This window comes from Haliotis asinina, chromosome 3 (assembly GCF_037392515.1).
Source record: "Haliotis asinina isolate JCU_RB_2024 chromosome 3, JCU_Hal_asi_v2, whole genome shotgun sequence".
NCBI lineage: Eukaryota > Metazoa > Mollusca > Gastropoda > Lepetellida > Haliotidae > Haliotis > Haliotis asinina.
In genome coordinates, this window is record NC_090282.1 from 41,146,059 (window position 1) to 41,166,915 (window position 20,857).

General features: G+C 39.0%; 1 protein-coding gene across 1 annotated transcript in view; it reads left to right on the top strand.

Annotated features, from left to right (window-relative positions):
- Window positions 1–20,857, top strand: part of LOC137278011 (adenylyl cyclase-associated protein 1-like) — an 86,803-nt gene that overhangs the window by 58,405 nt on the left and 7,541 nt on the right. Inside the window, exons 9-10 of the mRNA XM_067810043.1 lie at window positions 15,412–15,598; window positions 19,900–20,078. Of these exons, the coding sequence (XP_067666144.1) occupies window positions 15,412–15,598; window positions 19,900–20,078 (366 nt within the window). The remainder of the gene's footprint in view (window positions 1–15,411; window positions 15,599–19,899; window positions 20,079–20,857) is intronic.

Consider the following 20,857-nt stretch of genomic DNA (forward strand, 5'->3'; position numbering starts at 1 on the left):
ATAGGTTGGATAGTAGCCGTTTTAACCTGTGGCATGTCTTTTGTTGCATGAAAGGAGAAAGTCTAGCACAACATTTGATGTATTAAGCATCCAGCACCAAAAGGCATCCCCGACGAACATCAAGTCCTGTGCATAGGTATGTCTAATAAGTGTACCATAGTAAGACCAAACATTTACATGGCAGATCCTGTTTGCTTGTGGCGAAGGAGAATATGTTTGCTAAGTAACGGTTATCAAAACCTATTGTTAAGATTTGTGCTGAACTTGTTTACTACAAACAGGTGGCATACAATGAGTAAGTGAGAGAGGTGGGTTTTACAGCACTTTCAGCAATATTCCACCAGGGTACACGAGAAATTGGCGTCACACATTGTACCCATGTTCGAGATCCAACCCAGGTCTTCGATGTGACAAGCGAACACTTTAACCATTAGGCCACTACTACTCACCACCCCAATATTCAATGAATTAAGTTGGTGTGGTTTTAATAAGTGTCCCTTTCTTTGTTAGTTTTCTAAGTGCCCCTGCTGCTTATTTCATCAACTACGGTAATGTGTGTTTCACTGAGGTGGTAAACAAGTAAAACCTCTGTGTCAGTGTGGGCTTTCTTCCACATTAAGCAGACATGCCTTGCTTCAGTGAAACACTGTTGAAGAAGGTGTTAAGCATGTTTCAAGTGGACTTGGCTTGTCAGACTGGCAGTTCTATAAGCAAAAGACTGGAAGGATGAGGGTTGTTTTTGGCCTGTTGGATATGCTTAATTTGTGAAATAAGGAAAACCTTTATGAATCATTGTGACAGTTGTCAGATGTGTGCCAAAAAACGAGAAATAGGTTCGTTTCATCAACTTCACGCTGATCCACCAAACCCAAACTTGATGCACAGATCAGGACAGAATAGGTCCAAATGGCTAGTTTATCAGGTTTCCAGGAAGCACATTTTTGATAATTTTGAACAAAATCAATTTTGAAGTTTTTTACCTAAACTTTTGTTAATATTAATTGTAGATAAAACATTTTTAGCACAAGACTAAAAAAACTTTGTTTGGGTAATGGGCGTGCTCATGATTAATATGCCTAATTATTTTGGGAAACTAGCCTATTTTCCTTCATTATTAGCTGGTACACAAGGATTTTGAGAAAATTGTGTCCAAAAGAATAAAGACTAGTTGTCCAGCATGAGGTCTTTGATCTTTGTGTTGGTATTACAGATGTGTACATTCATAGAATCGAATTTTGTTTATCAGGCAGAAAAGCTAAGTTCGATTCCTCACATGAATACTGTTGCAAAGTCCATTTCTGGTGTTCCCCACCATGACATTATCGGAATATTGTTCAAAGTGGCATAAAACCAAACTCACTCACTTTATGAAGTTCTGTAGTAGCGGCATATGTTTGTCTGTGACGCTCCTCAGGGAATGGTGCTACTGACTAGATCCCCATCAAACCTTTCCCATTCCTTGCATCTTGCTGCAGCTGTGCAATACAACTCACCTCAATCCTCTTGCAATGAATACAAGTGCCATATGTCAAAACTACAGTCAATTCTTTTGTAATGTCTCAAGCTGAAAAAAATTGCTTGTGCATTATTGGACAGAGAGGTAAATGTCTCCTCACTTGTGGTCTGGGTATGCTGGAGTCACAGCCTGGAGTTGCCATGTAATGATAATTAAATCCAGTGTTGGTGCAGTGCTTAGGTGAAATGTGACACATTAAATGGCTGGAAGGGCAAAGACAAGTTATTTTCTGTAATAAAGATGGGTTTACTGGATGTAAGTCATCAGATGTGTTTATGTATCTTTCTGTATTATTGTTTGATGTTCTCACAATGTGCTCTTCAGCAGATGGGCAACAAGGCTTCTACATGTTTGTTGATTTATGTCTGTATGGATCAAATAATCTTTATGAGGGCAAAATTATGAACTGATCTTTGTATGAATATTTGTTAAATGATGAGTGTCATTATACTAATGTCCATATTCTACACAAGATAATCCACTAATTGCAGACCCACCCTGATTTGAAAGTCATTACACACAAGTGCAAGGAACATAAGGAGTACTTGACTGTAATGACTTTCACAATTCATTGATGGGCAAATAGAGGCAATAGGGCAGTCTAGTGGTTAAAGCCTTTGCACATCACACTGAAGACCCAGGTTCGATTCCCCACATGGTTACAATGTGTAAGGCCCATTTCTAGTGTCCTCATGACATTGCTGGAGTATTGCTAAAAGTGGCGTAAAACCAATCTGGTTCAAACTTGATTGGATTACGACTGACTGCACCATTAAACAGCAACACTTACTCACTCTTGATAATTCTTGACAAACAGATCAGTCTAATGGGAAACAAGTGCTTGTGGATGATTAAGAATTTTTGGTTTTTGTTATTTTCTTGATGAAGCCTACATCAATACTGTGGTGAACTGGGTTCTATTGATGTCTTGGGACTTTTTAATGCCATAGCATAATTGTTTTTCTTTACTGAACTGAAGGTGCCCAGTGGCAATGCCCCTGCAGTGGAGTGTAAGTAGCCAACTCCATTTCCCAATGGCAGCTGATCATGGTGAAATGTCATCTCCTGATGGCTCTTGTTTACACGGCAAACAACCCTTGCCTCTGATTTATCAGCCAGAACAACCTCTGGCATATTTTTGCAATGTATCACATCCAAATCAAGATTTATTTTCTCTGATCTGTTGATTACGCAAACTTAAAAAATTTCTTCCATTTGCATTTCTACATGCATGGCAGGTGACATGTGACACAACCCATCTTCCTTCAATTAAAATTGTCGACCTCATGGTAGCATGCTTTTCTGTCAGGATCCAATTCTTGGTGGCTTATCAGAAGCATGCAGGGCAAATTAGTCAGTGATGAATGCATGGAGGCAATGGGTGTCTTCACTGATCTTTTAAGATCTGACACCTGTACTTCCCATGACTCGTTAAGCCGTTCTTCACTGATCTTTTAAGATCTGACACCTGTACTTCCCATGACTTGTTAAGCCGTTCTTCACTGATCTTTTAAGATCTGACACCTATGCTCCCCATGACTCGTTAAGCCGTTCTTTGTATCATAGCTTCAAGTTTTATACGTTGGTTTGTCAGTGAAAGCTGCATCAACTCTGGTCAGTGACCCTATCCCTGTCTTCAAGTGGCCCTGTTGGTTGGTAGAGTAGTCTCTCGTCACGAAGACCCATTTTCGATTCCCCACTTTGTGTGATGCCCATTTCTGGTGTATCCTGCTGTGTTATTGCTGGAATATTGCTAAAAGTGGCGTAAAACTAAACTCATTCACTCACTCACTCAGGTGTTCCTATGACTGGGATGAAGAGCATGTCACACAAAAGACTCCCAAAAAGAGTGAATTTTATTCACCAAATTCTTTGAATCCTTGCTTTTATTGTTGCTGGAATACTTGTAAAAGAATCTTACCCTAGATGTGGAGATTCTGCCATGGTGTAGATAACACACCTGTACACTGCAAGACTTAAAAAAGACACTTCTCATACATTTGTAAGGAATTAGCCCTTTGACATAGCAACCAACCTCTGCTCCTTGTGGAGCTTTATACAAGTGTGTTCGCTTGGGGGGTGCTTTAAACACTAGTTTCTCATCTGTAGTTGAGGAGAAACTTCTTATAATTGAAGGGTAACGTCAAAACAAGGCTATCGTGACCTTTAATGAGCTAAGTATGGGAACAAGTACTGCTCTTGGTTCAAGCGTTTCTCACATAGTTTTCATGTTCAATGTTGAGCAACTCCTTGGAACAGATTTTTTTTGTCTTCATTAGGTTTTCAAATATTCTTGTTATGAGTTGTTGGGCTTTGTGATGTATTGTTTGTTAAGAGTGAAAATGACTGCAAAGAATTTGGTATGTGGTTTAATGATGTTTGGTAGCAAGAGTTTAAATGTTAATTCATTTTTATGGCAGCAGCAGGACACGTATGTTTTGTGAGGGATCTGATTAATGACTCCGAATGAAGTTCACTGTTAGTCCGACAGCTTGTGAGTCAGGTTTCTTGTATGTAAGTGGTAAAAGCTTCAGTGTGAGTTGTAATTATTCTGACTGTTTGCACTGACACCATTCTGTCTCTGTAGCTACAATCCTATTCTGTTTCTGTTTCATACTATGTTACACATTCTTTGCTTAACTGTTGCATGGTTTGGGTGGTCCGGTCAGTTTCAGAGCTTGATAGTTCATGGATCATGTCTCATAATATCAATTACGAGACTGTGTGAGTCTTGATCCACAAAGCATTTGTAGCGTTACAACCTGGTGTACAGTTTACCATAGAGTTAGGAACTGTCTTACAAACTCTTTGTGGATCGGGACCCTGGAGATTATTTACAGGCAGTACTGTTGTGTGCGACATTAAACAACAAACATATCATCACTTAGACTTTGCATGAGTTACCCAATCAATTATCTCTCAAGGAATTTGGACCTGTACATTCCAAGCATACGATTCTTTTTTATATCAGCCTTTTTCATCATAGTGTTTGACAAACTTTCAAATCTAAAGCAGAAGGAATTTAAACACTTTGGGTTAAAAAATCCTAAGATGGCAAATCAAACATTTAAAAACAGGGATGAGACTATTAGTGGTGTTGAACTGAGCCCGCCCAGTCTGTAAGTTATCTAATATTGAGGTTTACCTTCCTATTAGATATTTGTGTGCTTTGATTGGTACATGTCAGTCAGTAAATTAGGAAATTGGAAGCTGAAGGTTGAGAACTTAGAATGAAATATCTCAAAAAACAAAGAAAGTAGAACCCAAGATGTATGCTCTCTTTAAACAACATTCTGAAAGTTGACACTCCGAAGATAGCACAACGCTCCAATCAGCTTAACGACTGCCAGACAGGCTAAACTATCCAAATCCATTCAAGTACATCCCTAGACTTGAAATCATTAGCGTTTTTTCACTTTCACATCTTGAGTCTGTCACCACACAAAATTCCACAAGAGAATGATACCTTGACATCACAAATTCACATACATTACAGTAATACAGGTGACAATCTTCTGGTGTGATATGATTCATAACTTGGAGACCCTGTGCATAAATATCCAGTCCTTTATAGAACAAAATATTTGTGTGCAGAGTTCCCATTCTATAACTTTGTCAGTCTGTAATTTTATCACAAACGAAGCCACTTAGAAATTTCACTCAAAAATCCATTTATGTGGTACTTCCTTCTGACTGGCTAATACTGAAGGGATCATTGCTAGATAATCGGCAGTGATTTAAAAACATTATGATGAAGAGGCAAGTAGCACTGATTACAAGTGTGTGTATGATAATTTGAGAAAAACGTACATTATAATGATCCAACTGAGCCACACATCTACTTGATAGAGTAAGATTTCTCTCACCCTCTCCATAGATACCATTGCCAGAGGCTGTGCCGTTGCCAAGTTGGACGTAAATATTATGACTGGCTATTTTCAGGAATAATGTTTTCTCTTGAAGACATGCATCTGTTCTTAAAGTCAATGACGTGTGGTGTGTAAGAAGAAAGTATTTTTGAACGTTTTTGGATTTTTGTCATTAAAGGTGAATATTCTCCCCAATACCCGTTCTTGTGAGCATGTCAATGTGTCAAGTTGACCAGTAACCATGGATCAGATTTAACTGTACTTCTACATTTCAAGAGAAAAACTTACCAGCTCTTCCTTTAAAGTCTGTTGTTTTTAAGGAACCCTGTTTGAAGGCTGTGTGGTTTATATCCTTTGTCCTTACCATTATCTGACCCGTGAAGGTCTCAGGGTAGAATAGGCCTTCAGCAACCCATGCTTGCCATAAAAGGCGACTATGCTTGTCATAAGAGGCGACTAACATTATTGGGTGGTCAGGCTTGCTGACTTGGTTGACACATGTCATCAGTTCCCAATTGCGCAGATCAATGCTCATGTTGTTGATCACTGGATTGTCTGGTCCAGACTCAATTATTTACAGACCACCGCTGGAATTTTGCTGAGAGCGGCGTAAAACTAAACTCACTCACTCACTTATCATTATCTTGTTTAAGATCAGTAACATGAATTGGGTTTGACTCAAAGCATTTCGAGTAAAGAATATGCAGATGTATATTTTCCTTCTTGTGACAGTAACTTCTTTCTTTGTGTGAATACATTTTTAAATTTTTTATTAAAAATTGCTTTAATATAGTTCTGAGTGTACACGGATGCTTTGACTGAGAGTTGTATGTGTATAACTTTAATCTGTCTGTTTCCTTTATTGACTTACCCATTTTTAGTTGCACTTAAAGTTTGAAAAGACAATATTTACAAGGTTAAAGTTTCAGTGAAGTTAATTAGAAGCGTGTTTGCAAACAATGTCTGAAGTGCGTCTTTCAGATGTAAAGTCATGTAGTACTGCTTGATGCAGCATTTTATTGTTACTTGGTGAGGTCTTCATCAGCAAAACACAGGCAGTGCCTGTTCCATATTTCACCCTGTGACGGTAGTGATTTTCTGCTGTGTGTAAAATGTTCCGCCTATTGGTTCTGTGAAGCTGCCGAGTGTGACAAAGTACATGTATACAGATGATGGAGGAGAGGTGTTTTACCCATGGTGCACCTCTCCACAGACCACCAGAACATACTGTTTTGAACAGTGTTGCAGGAAATGTTCCAGGTACTGTAATTTTTCTCTTAAGCAACACATGCTGTCTTTTCAGAGTATGTTTGCCAGCAGTTTAGGATCATGAATGTTTTAGGGAATATTTTCATGAAATTGTGTTCAGCTTTCACTACCAAAAGGCGTCACCAGAAAATAAATTCTTGTGTATTTTGTGTAATCATTTGTTATTTTTCTGTTTGGAATATGGCATCACATCACAAATTCTATTTTATGGCAGACATTTTTCACGACCTTCACAATTTAAACATGAAACACTGCAAAAAAAGTAAGTTTATCACCATGTTCTTATTTATTCAGGTAACTACAGTAATGTTTAGCACCATTGGGACTGTACTAACCTGCTGATGGTCTTGGCAGGTCTGTCTTGGGACCAGCACTGTCATTATTGGTTTATATCAAAGATATGACCAGTGGAATTGGCAACTTGGGACATGTTTACTAAGCATGTGTTACCAAGACTGATAGTAGGATTAAATTATGAGGTAGACATGAAGTTATTGGACAAAGTAACCCCTCTAATCGTCAGATCTCTTGGTGATTAGCGTTGTAAAAAATAACAACATAAAACTTGTGTCCTTGTTTTTGCTGTAACCTGCTGTCCAGAAAAGAATATCCCTGCTGATAAGAATGCTTTGATGACTTCACTGCAAGTTTGTGACATGGTCCGTTGTAGGGGTAACTGACTTGATATTGTTAAGGCAATAGTCAAATTTAAATAGAACTCCATCCCCAAAATGATAAAGAACAGTAGCAGTACAGAAAGAACTAGCCCTGGGGCCCCTTTCACAAAACGCTCATAGCCTAAGATCTCGTAAGTTTTCTCGTAGCCATTGTACCTCCTATACTGTAACACAGGAGCTATGGATGCTACGAGAAAAGTTATGAGATCTTAGGCTTACGAGAGTTTCGTGAAACGGGCCACTGTTCTTCATCTTTCCATTCTTTTTTCTTCTGTCTATCAATCCTCCAGTTTGTCTTCCTTTCCACTTGTTCATTTCTCTTTTGTTAACATTCATTCTTACTCATATCAAAAGCACACATACATGCATGCACTCATGCACGCACACACTCACGCACACTCACTCACTCACTCACTCACTCACTCACTCACTCACTCACACACTGGAACAATTAAGTAACATAATCAGTTTGGACAAGAATGGAAACATCTGGCACAGTTTTCTATAAACATGTTCAAGATTATTTCAGTCAGTGAAGGCTTTATTGAAAACAGACTTGAAATTGACGTCATATTACAAGCACATCAGCTTTATCATAAAAGTTATTACCTAATATTTCTTCATCTTGACTCAATCACAACTTTAAATACTTTTATGAATACTTATGATCATTACGGCGCTCACACTGACTGTTTACAATATGTCAATACACACTCTTTATGACCTAAGGCGAGGGAATGATCTACTGACTATCAGCTTGGAGATGATAGAGCTCAACTGTACATCTCATGCCTCCCCACTTCAGGCGAACTAATGTTTTAAGGGACATGACTGTGATTAAGTTTATTAAGATTTGTTGAGAGACTGTCAGTCAAGAGCTGTCAGTCAAAACTTGATCTTTGAGTGGCAGAGAGGAGGAGGGACTGTGCCAGTGTGTGGATGTGGGGAGGGGGTTTGGGGGAAGAGGGGTAGCAAGAGCTCAGGGGAGGGCAGTGTAGTGGGATAGTGTGTTTATACAGTGTGTTGTATATACTCTTTCCCTTGGGCCAGCATCAACACACAGGGATTCACTGCGTGGGAGGGGTGAGGTGGGATGAGGACAGGACTGTTAGCAAGGGGGGTAGGAGCATGAGCATACACTGTGGCCAAGGGGTTCTGGGGCAGTTCTTGTAGGGTAGATAATTATCTTGCAGGGGTAATGTTGTTATTAGTATATGTGTATACACAGTGACCTCTCTGTCCATGTCTTCTGGTGAGTTTTTCTTGGTCAGTACTTGTCTTGCATGGTAGGTAACTGTGGGAGGTCCTGTTATTATTACAATACAGTCAAGTCTTGTTAATCTGACCTCCGTCTTATCCAACAGTCGGCTTTATCTGATGCTTTTGTTGGTAACAAATTGAATAAATGTAATTTAGTCTCAATATTGTTCGACATTCTCGTTAATCCAACAATTTAATATGCAATGGACGATGTCGCGTAAACGAGACTGAACTGTATATGCATACACATTGATCTTTTTTCTGATTTGGCATGCAGGGATAGCCTAATGTTTAAAGTGTTCACTTGTCACACTGAAGACCTGGGTTCTGTTCCCACATGGGTACAATTACCAGGACAGTTCCTTGTTCCCAGGAAGAATTGTTGTATTGTACAGTCTTGAGAAATTGCTTTTATTTTAAATTGAAACACATGCATCATGTCCAACAATGGATCCCTGTCCTGGAGACTAAAGGTAGAAATAGAAGAGGTATCCATCCCTCATTGAACTGCATTGGGGGAGAGCAGATGGGGATATGTGGACGAGGTGTTACTGATAACTGGAGGGATTAACCCAGTATGTAGACGTAGGGATAACTGCCTACAGGGGTTATACAGTATTTGTTATAGAGTATTTTGTGTGCATATGTTTCAGAAGGGTTATAGATGGGTTCAATTGATAGTCATAAGAATGATCATAACTGCTCAGTATTTTCACTTCCATATGTATGTGTTCATGAATGACTTAACGAATGCCTACATGTGGGAAGAAGCACCAATGATCAGGCATCTGTTATCCAGAGGTGATGCAGGTGTTCTTTGGTTTCAATAAAGTAGCTCTCCTCACCGGCCACTGTTGAGACAAGACACAAGTACTTTCTCCCACTATACAGGGGTATGTAGGTAAGCAAACGATTGATGCCCACAGCAAACTCCAGTGTGACATTTCCACATCTATCTATCCAAGCAGGCCATCATTTCCCACAGGCAGACCTCGGTTCCTGGCATTTGCAGAATCAGTACCAGCCTGGCTCATCAGACCGCTTCACCATCCATAAACATCTCATGTTGTTGTAACCTTTCCCAAAAAGAAGAAAATTTGGCCATTTGTCTTTTGTACCTTGGTGAGGTTCTGACAAGAAAGGTATGGCATATGGATTGCTCTCATCACTGGAAGGCAGGCTGACCCATGATAAATGTGTCTACCAGTGTTCCTGGTTTGTTCCACATTGAAGTGAGTTGAAACAAGACAAGACATGATAAGAACAGTCATCTCTACTAATACATTTCATTCGCACAATGTCTGCTTATCCCAAGATGGAAGAGTTAAATGTCATCAAGGATTTTGTTGGTTCACGGGAATAGTTAAATGGATATGTTGTGGTTCTGTATGCTCAGATCTTTGTTAGATCCTGAACCCTTAGAAGTAGGTCAAGCAGTTGAAGGGAATATTATTTCAAATTTAGCAGAGATTTCAAACAGATTCTTTGACAGAATAGATCACAATACCCCTTTCTTTTCATAAGAGATTATAAAGAGACAATGAGGCTGGTTTTAGTAGTATTCCAATAATCTCATGGTGGGGAACACCACAAATGGGATTCGCCCATTGTTACTCATTGTCACTAGTGTGGGTAATTAAACCCAGGACTTTGGTGTGATGAGCAAACGCTTCAACCACAAGGCTACCCCAATGCCCTAGACTTTAAAGAATCACAATAAGACACCTTCGTAGTTTTCTGTCATTACAACATGTCAGTGAGTGGTGATCATGCCATCAATGACTGGGAGGGGCAGTAGGGTTGCCTAATGCTTAAAGCATTCACTGAAAACCCTGGTGCAAATCCTCGCCATAATTTCTTGGAATATGGTTAAAAACAGTGTAAAACTAAATTCACCCACTCTCTCATCTAGATGCCAAGACTGCATTATTTACAAGATGCTGTGTCAGCAGAAATGTGTCAGTGTCTGGCTTTTAACTCATTTACTCACTCATTCTGCACATTTCTAAGTCTGAAAAGCTTTTCCAGCTCAGAGCATGAATAAAGCTTTTCCTTTGACCAACCCACCTGGCCATATAAACAGTGATACTTATCTCGCCCACTACACACCAATAAAACACTTGGTTTCCTTCTGCTAATCTCACGACTACTAACCTTCTTTAAAGAGGAATGCCGACAAGGCAATCAGTGGTCTGGGATTAGGTCAAGCATTTTGTGACAGCCAGCTGTGGTGCTGTAATTTACATATATGAATATTTTGTGAATATCATTCCGCTCGAGTTCAGGGCATCAAAGTGGCCAGACCAGGCAAGGAAAGGTCTTCGGTAAATTCTTGTAAAATTTTATAATCAAAGCCAACAGTATGATGATGGCTGATGTTGTGATACCAAGTCCAGTACCTTGTCTCCCATGAATGGGTTTTCATTGGGGTTGTTCAGTGCTGTTCTTTGTATCAAGATGTTGTTTGTTGTTTTTGAGTGGCTAGGAACAACGTGGTGGAGTGTGATCATCGACACTTGGCCATGCAGTGCATGCAGTAGTCAAAAGCACATAAAAAGGTATCTAATCTGGAGATGGCAATGAAGTTAAAGCACAGCGTAAATACAGGAAAAAACCTTCTTTTTTGGCTCCTTGTAAGTGTTCCATTCTTAAGCTATATCATAACAGACTATTTCTTACTGCATCCACAATCTCCTTGCAGCAACTACAACAGTTTATTTAAGTAGGACTAATGATGGATATAAGGAGAGGGTTTCTTTTAGGCACTGTCGCAGAGTATGACGGTGGGCCTCAACTTTGGAACAGCATTTGATCTATGTTAAAGTGGTGTATTTGTTGTCTTACATGGGTTCTGTGACTAGAAAGCAGATGCTGATGGATCTAGTGCTGGTTAGAGTGTTTCCAACAGCCTTAAACCTTGCAAATATATAAACATTATCTACTGGCCTGGTAAGGGAAACCGCAATGCCATGGGGTAACGAGACCAGATGCTGACAAAAACGCCCCCAACTACATACTGTGGAATCACAGACTATTAACAGGTATGGCCTCTTTAAGAACCGAGAACCCAGTTTGTTTACTTTTGTGCCAAGCACGTGCCCAGTAAGTAGCTTTTTTTGTGACAAAACCATGTTTTAGCAGTGTTTTATGAAATCATGGTGTAAAAAATATGAGAGCAGTCTAAAGCATGTGTGATATACCATGACAATTGGAGGTCAATTACTGGCAAATTATTTAGCTATAACATTAACAAAGTTAATTTTCTGTGTTAGTTATATGCTAGTGAGGCAGGTTAACTGTACTTCACTAAGCTTCTTAAAAAAACAGATGGTGCCCTGCCCCATATCAGTGAAGCAATATTCTGTTTGTGGAATGTGAGACAGTCAAATGTTAGATTATGGTGCCTATGGTTGGACAGTTGTTCTCAACAAGAATGTTGGCTGATGTTAAGATATTTACAAGATGATCATGATGTTGCAAAGATACAACTCCACTCCACAGTGCCTGTTAAGCATGCCCTTCTATTATTGGTGTTTTGAAATCTTTGTTGTTTAATCTAAGTCTCACACTTAGAAAGGAAAAAGGGTTTGTGTGCACAGTATGACACTTGACACAAAGTTTCTTTTTATGTGTATAGTGAAATCACTAATCAAGAAGTGTTTCATGAAGTGTTTCATACTGTGTTGCATATGGTTATATGGTTCATCTATATGAAAACAATGTACTTCGTTTGTGTTAGTGCACTATGTCTTTTTGAATTGTTTTACAGCATATTCATAATCTTAGCCGTACCATTTGTATTTACCAGAGTGGAAGATCAATGAGATTAAAATATATTGTATAATAAAGCATGTGAATGCAATCATTAGTTGTGTAGAAAAAACACATCACAAGTACCTGCCATTTTCAATAGTTGACTGTGATTTACTCCGTTTAAGTCAAGATTATCTGTTTTGAGGTTGCACAAATCAGAGAGATTTAAGTGTTTGACCAAATGAATATTTTTAAAACTGAGACCAAGCAATTGTTACTCAAGGAACACAGGTATGACAATAAGGTGAGAGAATGTTTAGAGCACCTACTGAACTCTGGCTAAAGTGTGTGTATCCATGTCACTAATGCAGATAATACTGTAAGTACAGGTCGATACTGGGACTTCCTGGATGGTGCTAGAATCCTGAGGGCTGTGTGTCAGTCAGGGCACTGGGAAGACTGATGGAGGTGATCCTTTCAGCCATAGATTACCTTCTCCAGATATGACAAACTTCATTAGAGTTTGCTTCCAAGTGTTCAATTGGTTAATTAGCCTGAAGTACTAGACTTGGTGTATATGAAACTTTTTATTTGGTAGTAATGATTGAATTTCCCTTTTGTCTCTAATGTTTCAAGAAGATACTATGGTAGTAGTATGGTATTCCAAGTGTTTAACACAATATTCATTATCAACAAAATCACTGAGGCTCCTCGGTTGCTCCTAAGAAAGGAATTTATGAGTGCATAACCATTTTTTACTTCATCCAAACTTCCTGTAGCCATATTGGAAATTGTAGTTTGGGGGGCTTTTTTCACTTTTGCTGTGAGTTCATAAATGTGAAATTGTGTGTGTGTGATCCAAGCAATAATACTCTGTCTATTATTTACTCACAGGAACGGATGCAGGTTTAAGCACTTCATCTTTTTCCGCCGACATAACTCACTTCTGCTGTAAGAAATTAATCATGAGTTAAACCCTAATACACTTTACAATCATTTTACGAGAGAAAAATATTGTATGGTAGGTCTGAAATTATTCTGCCAAGGTTAATGAAGAGAGGTAACAAAGTTTGACAGCTCGAAATGTCATAAAGCAAAAAGATGCTGACTTTTTCAGTTCTTTCCATCTAACCCTGCTGCTTAATTTGGCAAGCGTCTTCCGACGATTGATCCCAACTTTCCATGCTGTCATTGTTGGAGGAATCGGTATTGCAAGTGAAATGCCAGATCTGGATATGATCAATTTCTACTGTTGAAAGTTCAAGTTCCCTCAACTACCATATGCTTGCAAAAATAGCAACAGAAAAAAATGAAGAGAAAATTGAAAGAACAGCATTGAAACTTTTTTGGCTTTGTTTCCTGAAGGCAGCCTGCTTATTGTGCAGTATAAAACACTTTAAGACAAATAACATATTTGGAGAATCAGGCAGATGGATTTACCGAGGTTGAATCCCGAGTGGTAGCACTGTGTACAGTTTTCTGACCTGCTTCAACTCTATATGAAGCACCCAGACATTTCGTGGTGCTTCATCACACTTGCCCCGCAAGGTGTATGGTAAGGGTAAAATATTATGTATGTGTCCAGGACCAAAATGTAACAGTTTGTTGTATTTGTCAGTTTGTTATGAGTGCTTTTGTAATAAATGTACTTAAATGTATTAAAGGTTAAAAATTTTGGTTATCATGGTTTCAGGGTAACCTCGGATCAGATGCTTTCTGTAGTGTACAGGATACAGATATCTAAATAGGGTTTATTTAACAAAGAGGGACTGTACCCTTTAGGAAAACAACAGAATGAGATATGTATTACAGTTACAATTACTGATGATGCATGCTTTCATGTCCCCAGTGATATCATCCAAATTTTAATTATTTTCCATAAATGCATTGCAAACAGCGTAAACTTCATACAGTGGCCTGTGAGGTGTGATGGAAGGGAAGCAACTCTTGTTCTACTTCCATCCAACATGATGACAAAGCTTACAAAGGGTTCTTGAAATCTGCAGTGGACTCAGATTACATAACTGTCAGTTACTGATGATCATTATTGAGTTTTTACCTGTATATATGAAAGGTTTGATTAGTTTTCTATGAGAAATCTCATGTTATATATATGCAGAGTGATCTTGCTGAGGCTGTTGGTATTTTATAGCTCTAAAAAAACGCAGAAGAGTTATTTTGAGAATATTTTATTATCTGAAACAATTTTTGTAACTCATGTTTTCGTCATATGAATGTTAAATGAAACCCCAGCCCAAATTAAATCCTCTTTCCTCTTTTTTTGAAACTCTTGCTGACACGAACCTGAAATTCATAGATAAGTATGATAATCTCAGGTTTATATAAAACTGCTTTAGATGTAAATGGTTTAAATGTAGATGTTGATAGGGAATTAAAAAATATTACAGATCAGTCTTATGTGTCAACAAAATACTCCTTGCCCATTGATTCAAAACCATACATTTGCAGAGTTATATCCCTTAGTTGCTGTGTTTAACTGATATTTCAGATTCACTAAGATTAGGATCAGGGCTTTGTTAGCGTGTACTCATGTTTGTGGATTTAACCTTGCATTATGTGCTACTTAGAAGATTTAATGGAACCTCTGATTTTTTTCATATTATACACACGAAATTGTAATCATAAGGAGAAACTAAATTTATGTGCTGGTCAGTTTTGGTTGGCAGTGCCTGCTTAGAATATTAATCACTGGATTGTCTGGACCAGGGTTGATAACTGATAAGTGATAATTGGGTTCTGTTACAGCTGACAAGGCAATTTTTAGCTGAAATATGTAAGATACATTAATCCCTTGCTACTTGCTTAAGGGGTAGTGTGGTAACCTGGTGGTTCAAGCGTTCGCTCATCAGACCTGAGGATCCGTGTTTGATTCCTTATACGGGCACAATGCGTGAAGCCCATTTCCAGTGGCCCTGCCATGATATTTGCTGGAATATCACTAAAAGCAGCAGAAAAATTAACTCACATTCGTACTCACTAAATGCACTTATAGTGTATGTAAATTACTGAAACCCAACAGAAATATAATGTTTTATGTTGTTTACAGGGAGGAGATGCAAGTGCTAGTGCTGTAGCTGCCCCAGCTAGGGGAGGTGGTGCCCCACCACCCCCTCCAGGCCCACCACCCCCGCCTCCCCCAGCACCTGTTGATGCAGCCCCAGCAGGGGGTAGCTCTGAACAAGAACGAGCTGCCTTGTTCAGCCAGCTCAACAGGGGAATTGATATCACAAAAGGTATGTGTACTGACTCCTTGTTGTACTGTGTTGATTGTTATTACTTTCTAACCTCACCACCCATGATTTCCAACAAATTCTGAAGGATATGGAAAACAGTTTGCTTTAACTCAAATTTTTTTCGTTAAAACAGTGAGACAATTAATGTATGGTATTTTTATTTTCATAATGCAGCACATTTCTGGTGTCCCCTGTCATGATATACGTGGAGTATTGCTAAACAAGTATCCTGACAACATGGATCACCCATCCTATTAGTAATCACTGGTTTGTCTGATCTAGGCTTGATTGGAAACAGGCCCCTCTCATGTAGCATTTCTGGTGTCCCCCAACATGCTGAAATATTGCTAAAAGCAGCATGAAACTAAACTCACTCAGTGTCACACATACCAACAGAATCTATCTTTGTTACATGAAAATCAAGCATGTTTATGTAGTCCCCATTTGCTTAAACCTGTCCAGATAAACTGATTCAGCACAGCGCTGTGCCATTTTCCTACAGTGGTCTAATTACCTGAATCACAAGAAGTGCTGGTAACAGTAAACGGGGAAAGCTAGGTAAACATGCAGCTTGCCTCAACCTCTGTTTGACCCTCTACCTGTGCACACTTTGCATTTGTGACATAAAGGTGCACAGCTCATCCACATGTTAATGACAAGGAGGCGAACATTCTTGAAAGCTTTCTGGAATTTTGAAATTTGTTTTTCATTGAATAATCTTAACCCCACAAAACTCCTTACTTTCACACTGCACATAATCAGGAGATTAGTACAGATTACTTTCTTTTTTTACTTTCATCATTTTCTGTTTTCTGGCTTCATATAAATTCCTATCAAATTGTATATGATCTGCATGTTATGGCATGGCTTGAAGTGAATGGTTATTATGTGATCATTGTTTAATGAAATACCATGTCTAAATTTGTTCAGGACCATTACTCCAAGATGTAAATACACCTGAACAAAAACATTATTCAAGTTTAGAACATTTTCAGTCAGCATTAATATTTCTTAATTAATTTTGAAAACAGATGCTAGAAAAGCAAATAAATCCTTTATCGAGAAATGAGGATTCTTTAGAATAGACAAAAACCAAATATTGCTTTCAGTTTGAGTTTAACCTTAAAATACAGATATCTAAACTTTGAGGACTTTTCAAATAGATAATCTTGAAACAGTCTGATGAGCATCGGAAGTTTAAAGTTAAGATGGGAGAGTGTTTCAATGAGGACATTAGTCAGAAGGATGTATGACCAAACAAGGAAGTACTCATAATCCTATTTATAGGAGTTTTAGTTAATATGATAAGTTCATGATAATATATACAAACAGACTTCCCAAACTGAATTCCCAAATATCACACAGTGTTTTTGTCATGTTGTAAATGCTTCTAAAACTTTTTGATTGATCTTCACAGATTTAGCTAAAAGTGTAATGCTTCAGTTAAACACTGTAATTACAGTAACATTTTCACACTTTGAATAAATATATGCCCTCAATAGAATGTTTGAATTATTGCAAAGAATTGATTTGACCAGCTGCACAGAACTTGCAAACATTACAAATCTTAGAGAAGTTCAAAGGTAAGTTTTCCGATGTCCTGTAGCATTGTCGCAGTACACACGAGTAGTTGTAAGTGTTTCCGCTGTTGCCAGTCACTTCCTTGTTATTGTAGTGTCAGACTACAGCATCTATGTCTGGGGTAAGTCACTGTCTCATCATGTCAGTACGTTGAGCATGTAGGGATCATATATACCATTATAGAACTGTTTATAGACTGTTAACTCTGTCAGTTGAGTGTTTCATGTGACTGTTTGGGTTTTCATACTCTTATTTATCCTGTGTGGTGGCCAGCATAGTGGTTAAAGCATTCATTCTCCATGCTGAAGACCCGGGTACGATTACCCTCATGTGAAGCCCATTTCTGGGTGTGATATTGCTGGAATATTGCCAAAAACTTTTTGAAAACACGCTCACTAATTCTGTGACTGTTTACATCTGTGTTTCATGTAATTTACTGAGTAATATGGGAGCTCAGATAAAATGAAATTTATGTGATTTAATGTTATATAGGTGCCTAGAATTTTAAACTGGTTAAAAAGTCAGGCTTGTTTCCTTTATGTCATTGCTTCAGTACCTACTTAACTTTTTCTCCCAAGGGTGACATGTATTTCATTCTGATTTGGAATTGCAAGATTTTGTATGCATCCTTCATTCAAAACAACATGCTTGAACCTGTTTTCAAAAGGGGTTTCTCAATCACCGTCACAAAATGACTCCAGAATAGTTTCTCGGTTTCTTTCTGTGAATGTATTCATTATTCTCTGTGTGTGAGTGTGTGAGAAATAAATATGTTTCTGTCAGTTGAGATACTATATTCAAGAATGACCTGGAACATCTTAACCCTGGATGTTTGTATATCAAAGTTTTGTAGAGTGAGGTGTTCAAGAATGACCTGGAACATCTTAACCCTGGATGTTTGTATATCAAAGTTTTGTAGAGTGAGGTGTTCAAGAATGACCTGGAACATCTTAACCCCGGATGTTTGTATATCAAAGTTTTGTAGAGTGAGGTGTTCAAGAATGACCTGGAACATCTTAACCCTGGATGTTTGTATATCAAAGTTTTGTAGAGTGAGGTGTTCAAGAATGACCTGGAACATCTTAACCCAGGATGTTTGTATATCAAAGTTTTGTAGAGTGAGGTGTTCAAGAATGACCTGGAACATCTTAACCCTGGATGTTTGTATATCAAAGTTTTGTAGAGTGAGGTGTTCGAGAATGACCTAGAACATCTTAACCCTGGATGTTTGTATATCAAAGTTTTGTAGAGTGAGGTGTTCAAGAATGACCTGGAACATCTTAACCCTTGGTTTTTGTAGAGTGGAGTGTTCACCACAAGGAAACTCAGATCATTTTACACATCTGTTGACATTTTCCTGTTTACAGCGACAGTTTACACATGAAGTCATTTGACTATTTGGGATATATTGCTGTGTTGATATTGTGGTCAGGGGTGGTGTAGTCTAGTGGTTAAAGTGTTTTCTCGTCACGCTGAAGACCCGGGTTCAATTCCCCTCATGGGTACAATGTGTGAAGCCCATTTCTGATGACCCCCCAAAGTGATACTGCTGGAATATTGCTGAAGTTGTGTTAATCTAAATTCAGTGTATGAATGTGATGTCTTGTACAAAGGTGAAGGGGTAGTTGAGTAATTAAAATGTTCCCTCCATGTCCCCGGCTGTGATATTGCTTGAATATTGGTGGCATCAAACCATATTCACTGATGTCGATGCTGCATAGAGTGCTGGTCAAAGCTGCATGTTGAGTTGTGGATTTCATGGTCACAATAGATGGCAAATAGCAACCACTCGTTCACAGCAAATGCAATGATCCATAGCATCAGTACCCCCAATACACTTTAAACCTGTAAACCAGAGGTTACAGCAGCTGCACTCAGACACCAATAAATCATGTTAATTTGCTAGAAATGCTGGCAACTGCAAATGTACAAATGATGGACTATGCTTTCATCATCAGACACTGTTTAACATGTCCCTTCCCATTAGTAGTAATTAAGTCGACACAGAAAACATCTTGTCGATTCTCTCCAAGTGGTTTGTTATCCCATGCCATGTTGACAGTCCATGTTTGGGGTATACGGCATAACATCTGCTGGCTGCCTCCGATGTTTACACGCTGCTAATAGCAGAGCGTGTAACACCGAGCTGACAAGACAACGTGTTATATCAAATACAGGCAGGCCATGAGATGTGCTCCCACTCCTTGTGTATGGATTGTCCTTAAGTCACCTGCTGCCGATCCTGGCCTCCTGCGACCACAGCAAGCTTTCGTCAGTTTCCTCCTTGTGTGTAAGGTTACAGCAGGAACTATGCTAAGTCATAAGCATTGTACTTCCATCACAGCTAGGACACTCACGTAACGTCACCTAAACCTTCACAACACTGACTATTTGTCTTCATGTGTTTCTAGGCCTTCCTTATACTTTGAACGTAGTGTGGGCATATAACACAGATTGTAGGTTGTTTTTGTATTACTTTTGAATGCATGTGTTATCATCAGTTACAATTAGAGGCTGAAAGCTGAAGTTGCTTTTATGGGAGCCTTGATTGGTCTATGCAGTCTTTATCATGTCTGGTGCATCAGTTAATAGATAACCTGCGATGGGGACTTGAACTGTGATTGTTCAGGTCAGTCTGGCAGCTGTTGACTTGATAATGTTGCTGTGGACCTCATTGTATGGGTGTGTAATGGTTTGTTAAAAGATATCCTTTTTTTCAGGTTTGAAGAAGGTCACTGATGACATGAAGACCCACAAGAACCCTGCCCTGAGACAGGGCCCCGCCCCCTTCAAGGCTGCAGGTCCTCCTAAGCCTGCACCCAAGCCTGAGGCCAAGGTGGCCCCTGCAGCTGTATCCAGGCCTCCTCTCACTCAACTCCAGGACAAGAAGTGGGTCGTTGTGAGTACTGCAAGATAACTGATTATCACAAACAAACCCGTTGGGGAATCTCGATACAGATCCTCCATTATCAACTTGAAGCATGTAGTAGTCCATCTTAGTGACTTGTTTGAATGTGTGCCATCCTACTCCAGCAGCTTAGATCTTTCCTCATGATATCTATCACTGGATTTTCTGGTCCCTACTTGGTTATTTTCAAGTGATTTCTGTCTTCTAGGTAGAGTAATGCTAAGTGTTGCTGTCTGCAACCACACATGACATGATCCTACATGAGATTTCAGGATAGCTTACATATTGCATTTAGTTGCATTATATATTATACTATCATGCTGTAATTGTCAGTAATCACTTTTCAGTATTTCAGTATTTCACTGAGGTCGTGGGGCTTCAGTTGTCTCGATTGCCGTAATTATCTGTGCATAGTTGTGCCCCTTGGATATGCCATAGCATTTGTTTTGTTCTCAGTTGTCAGCACCATACCGAATCTCATGGGTTTTTGTTTTTGGGGTGTTTTTTGGGGGTGGGGTGTGTTGTTTGTTGTTGTTCAAATGTCACCTACTAAACATCGCTTCAGGCAACGTCAAGCTCACATTCCATGACATCATGAAAATTTGTCAAAGTATCATTAAACCTAAACTCACTCAGTGCAACATGAAGCTCCTTCAGTGACGGTGCTGAAGTATCGTATCTCAGGCTGTTTAGAGGATGTGACCTGGATCAGCCAACACCAACATGGAGATACTGAACATATTCACAACAGCAATATGGAGGAGGCATTG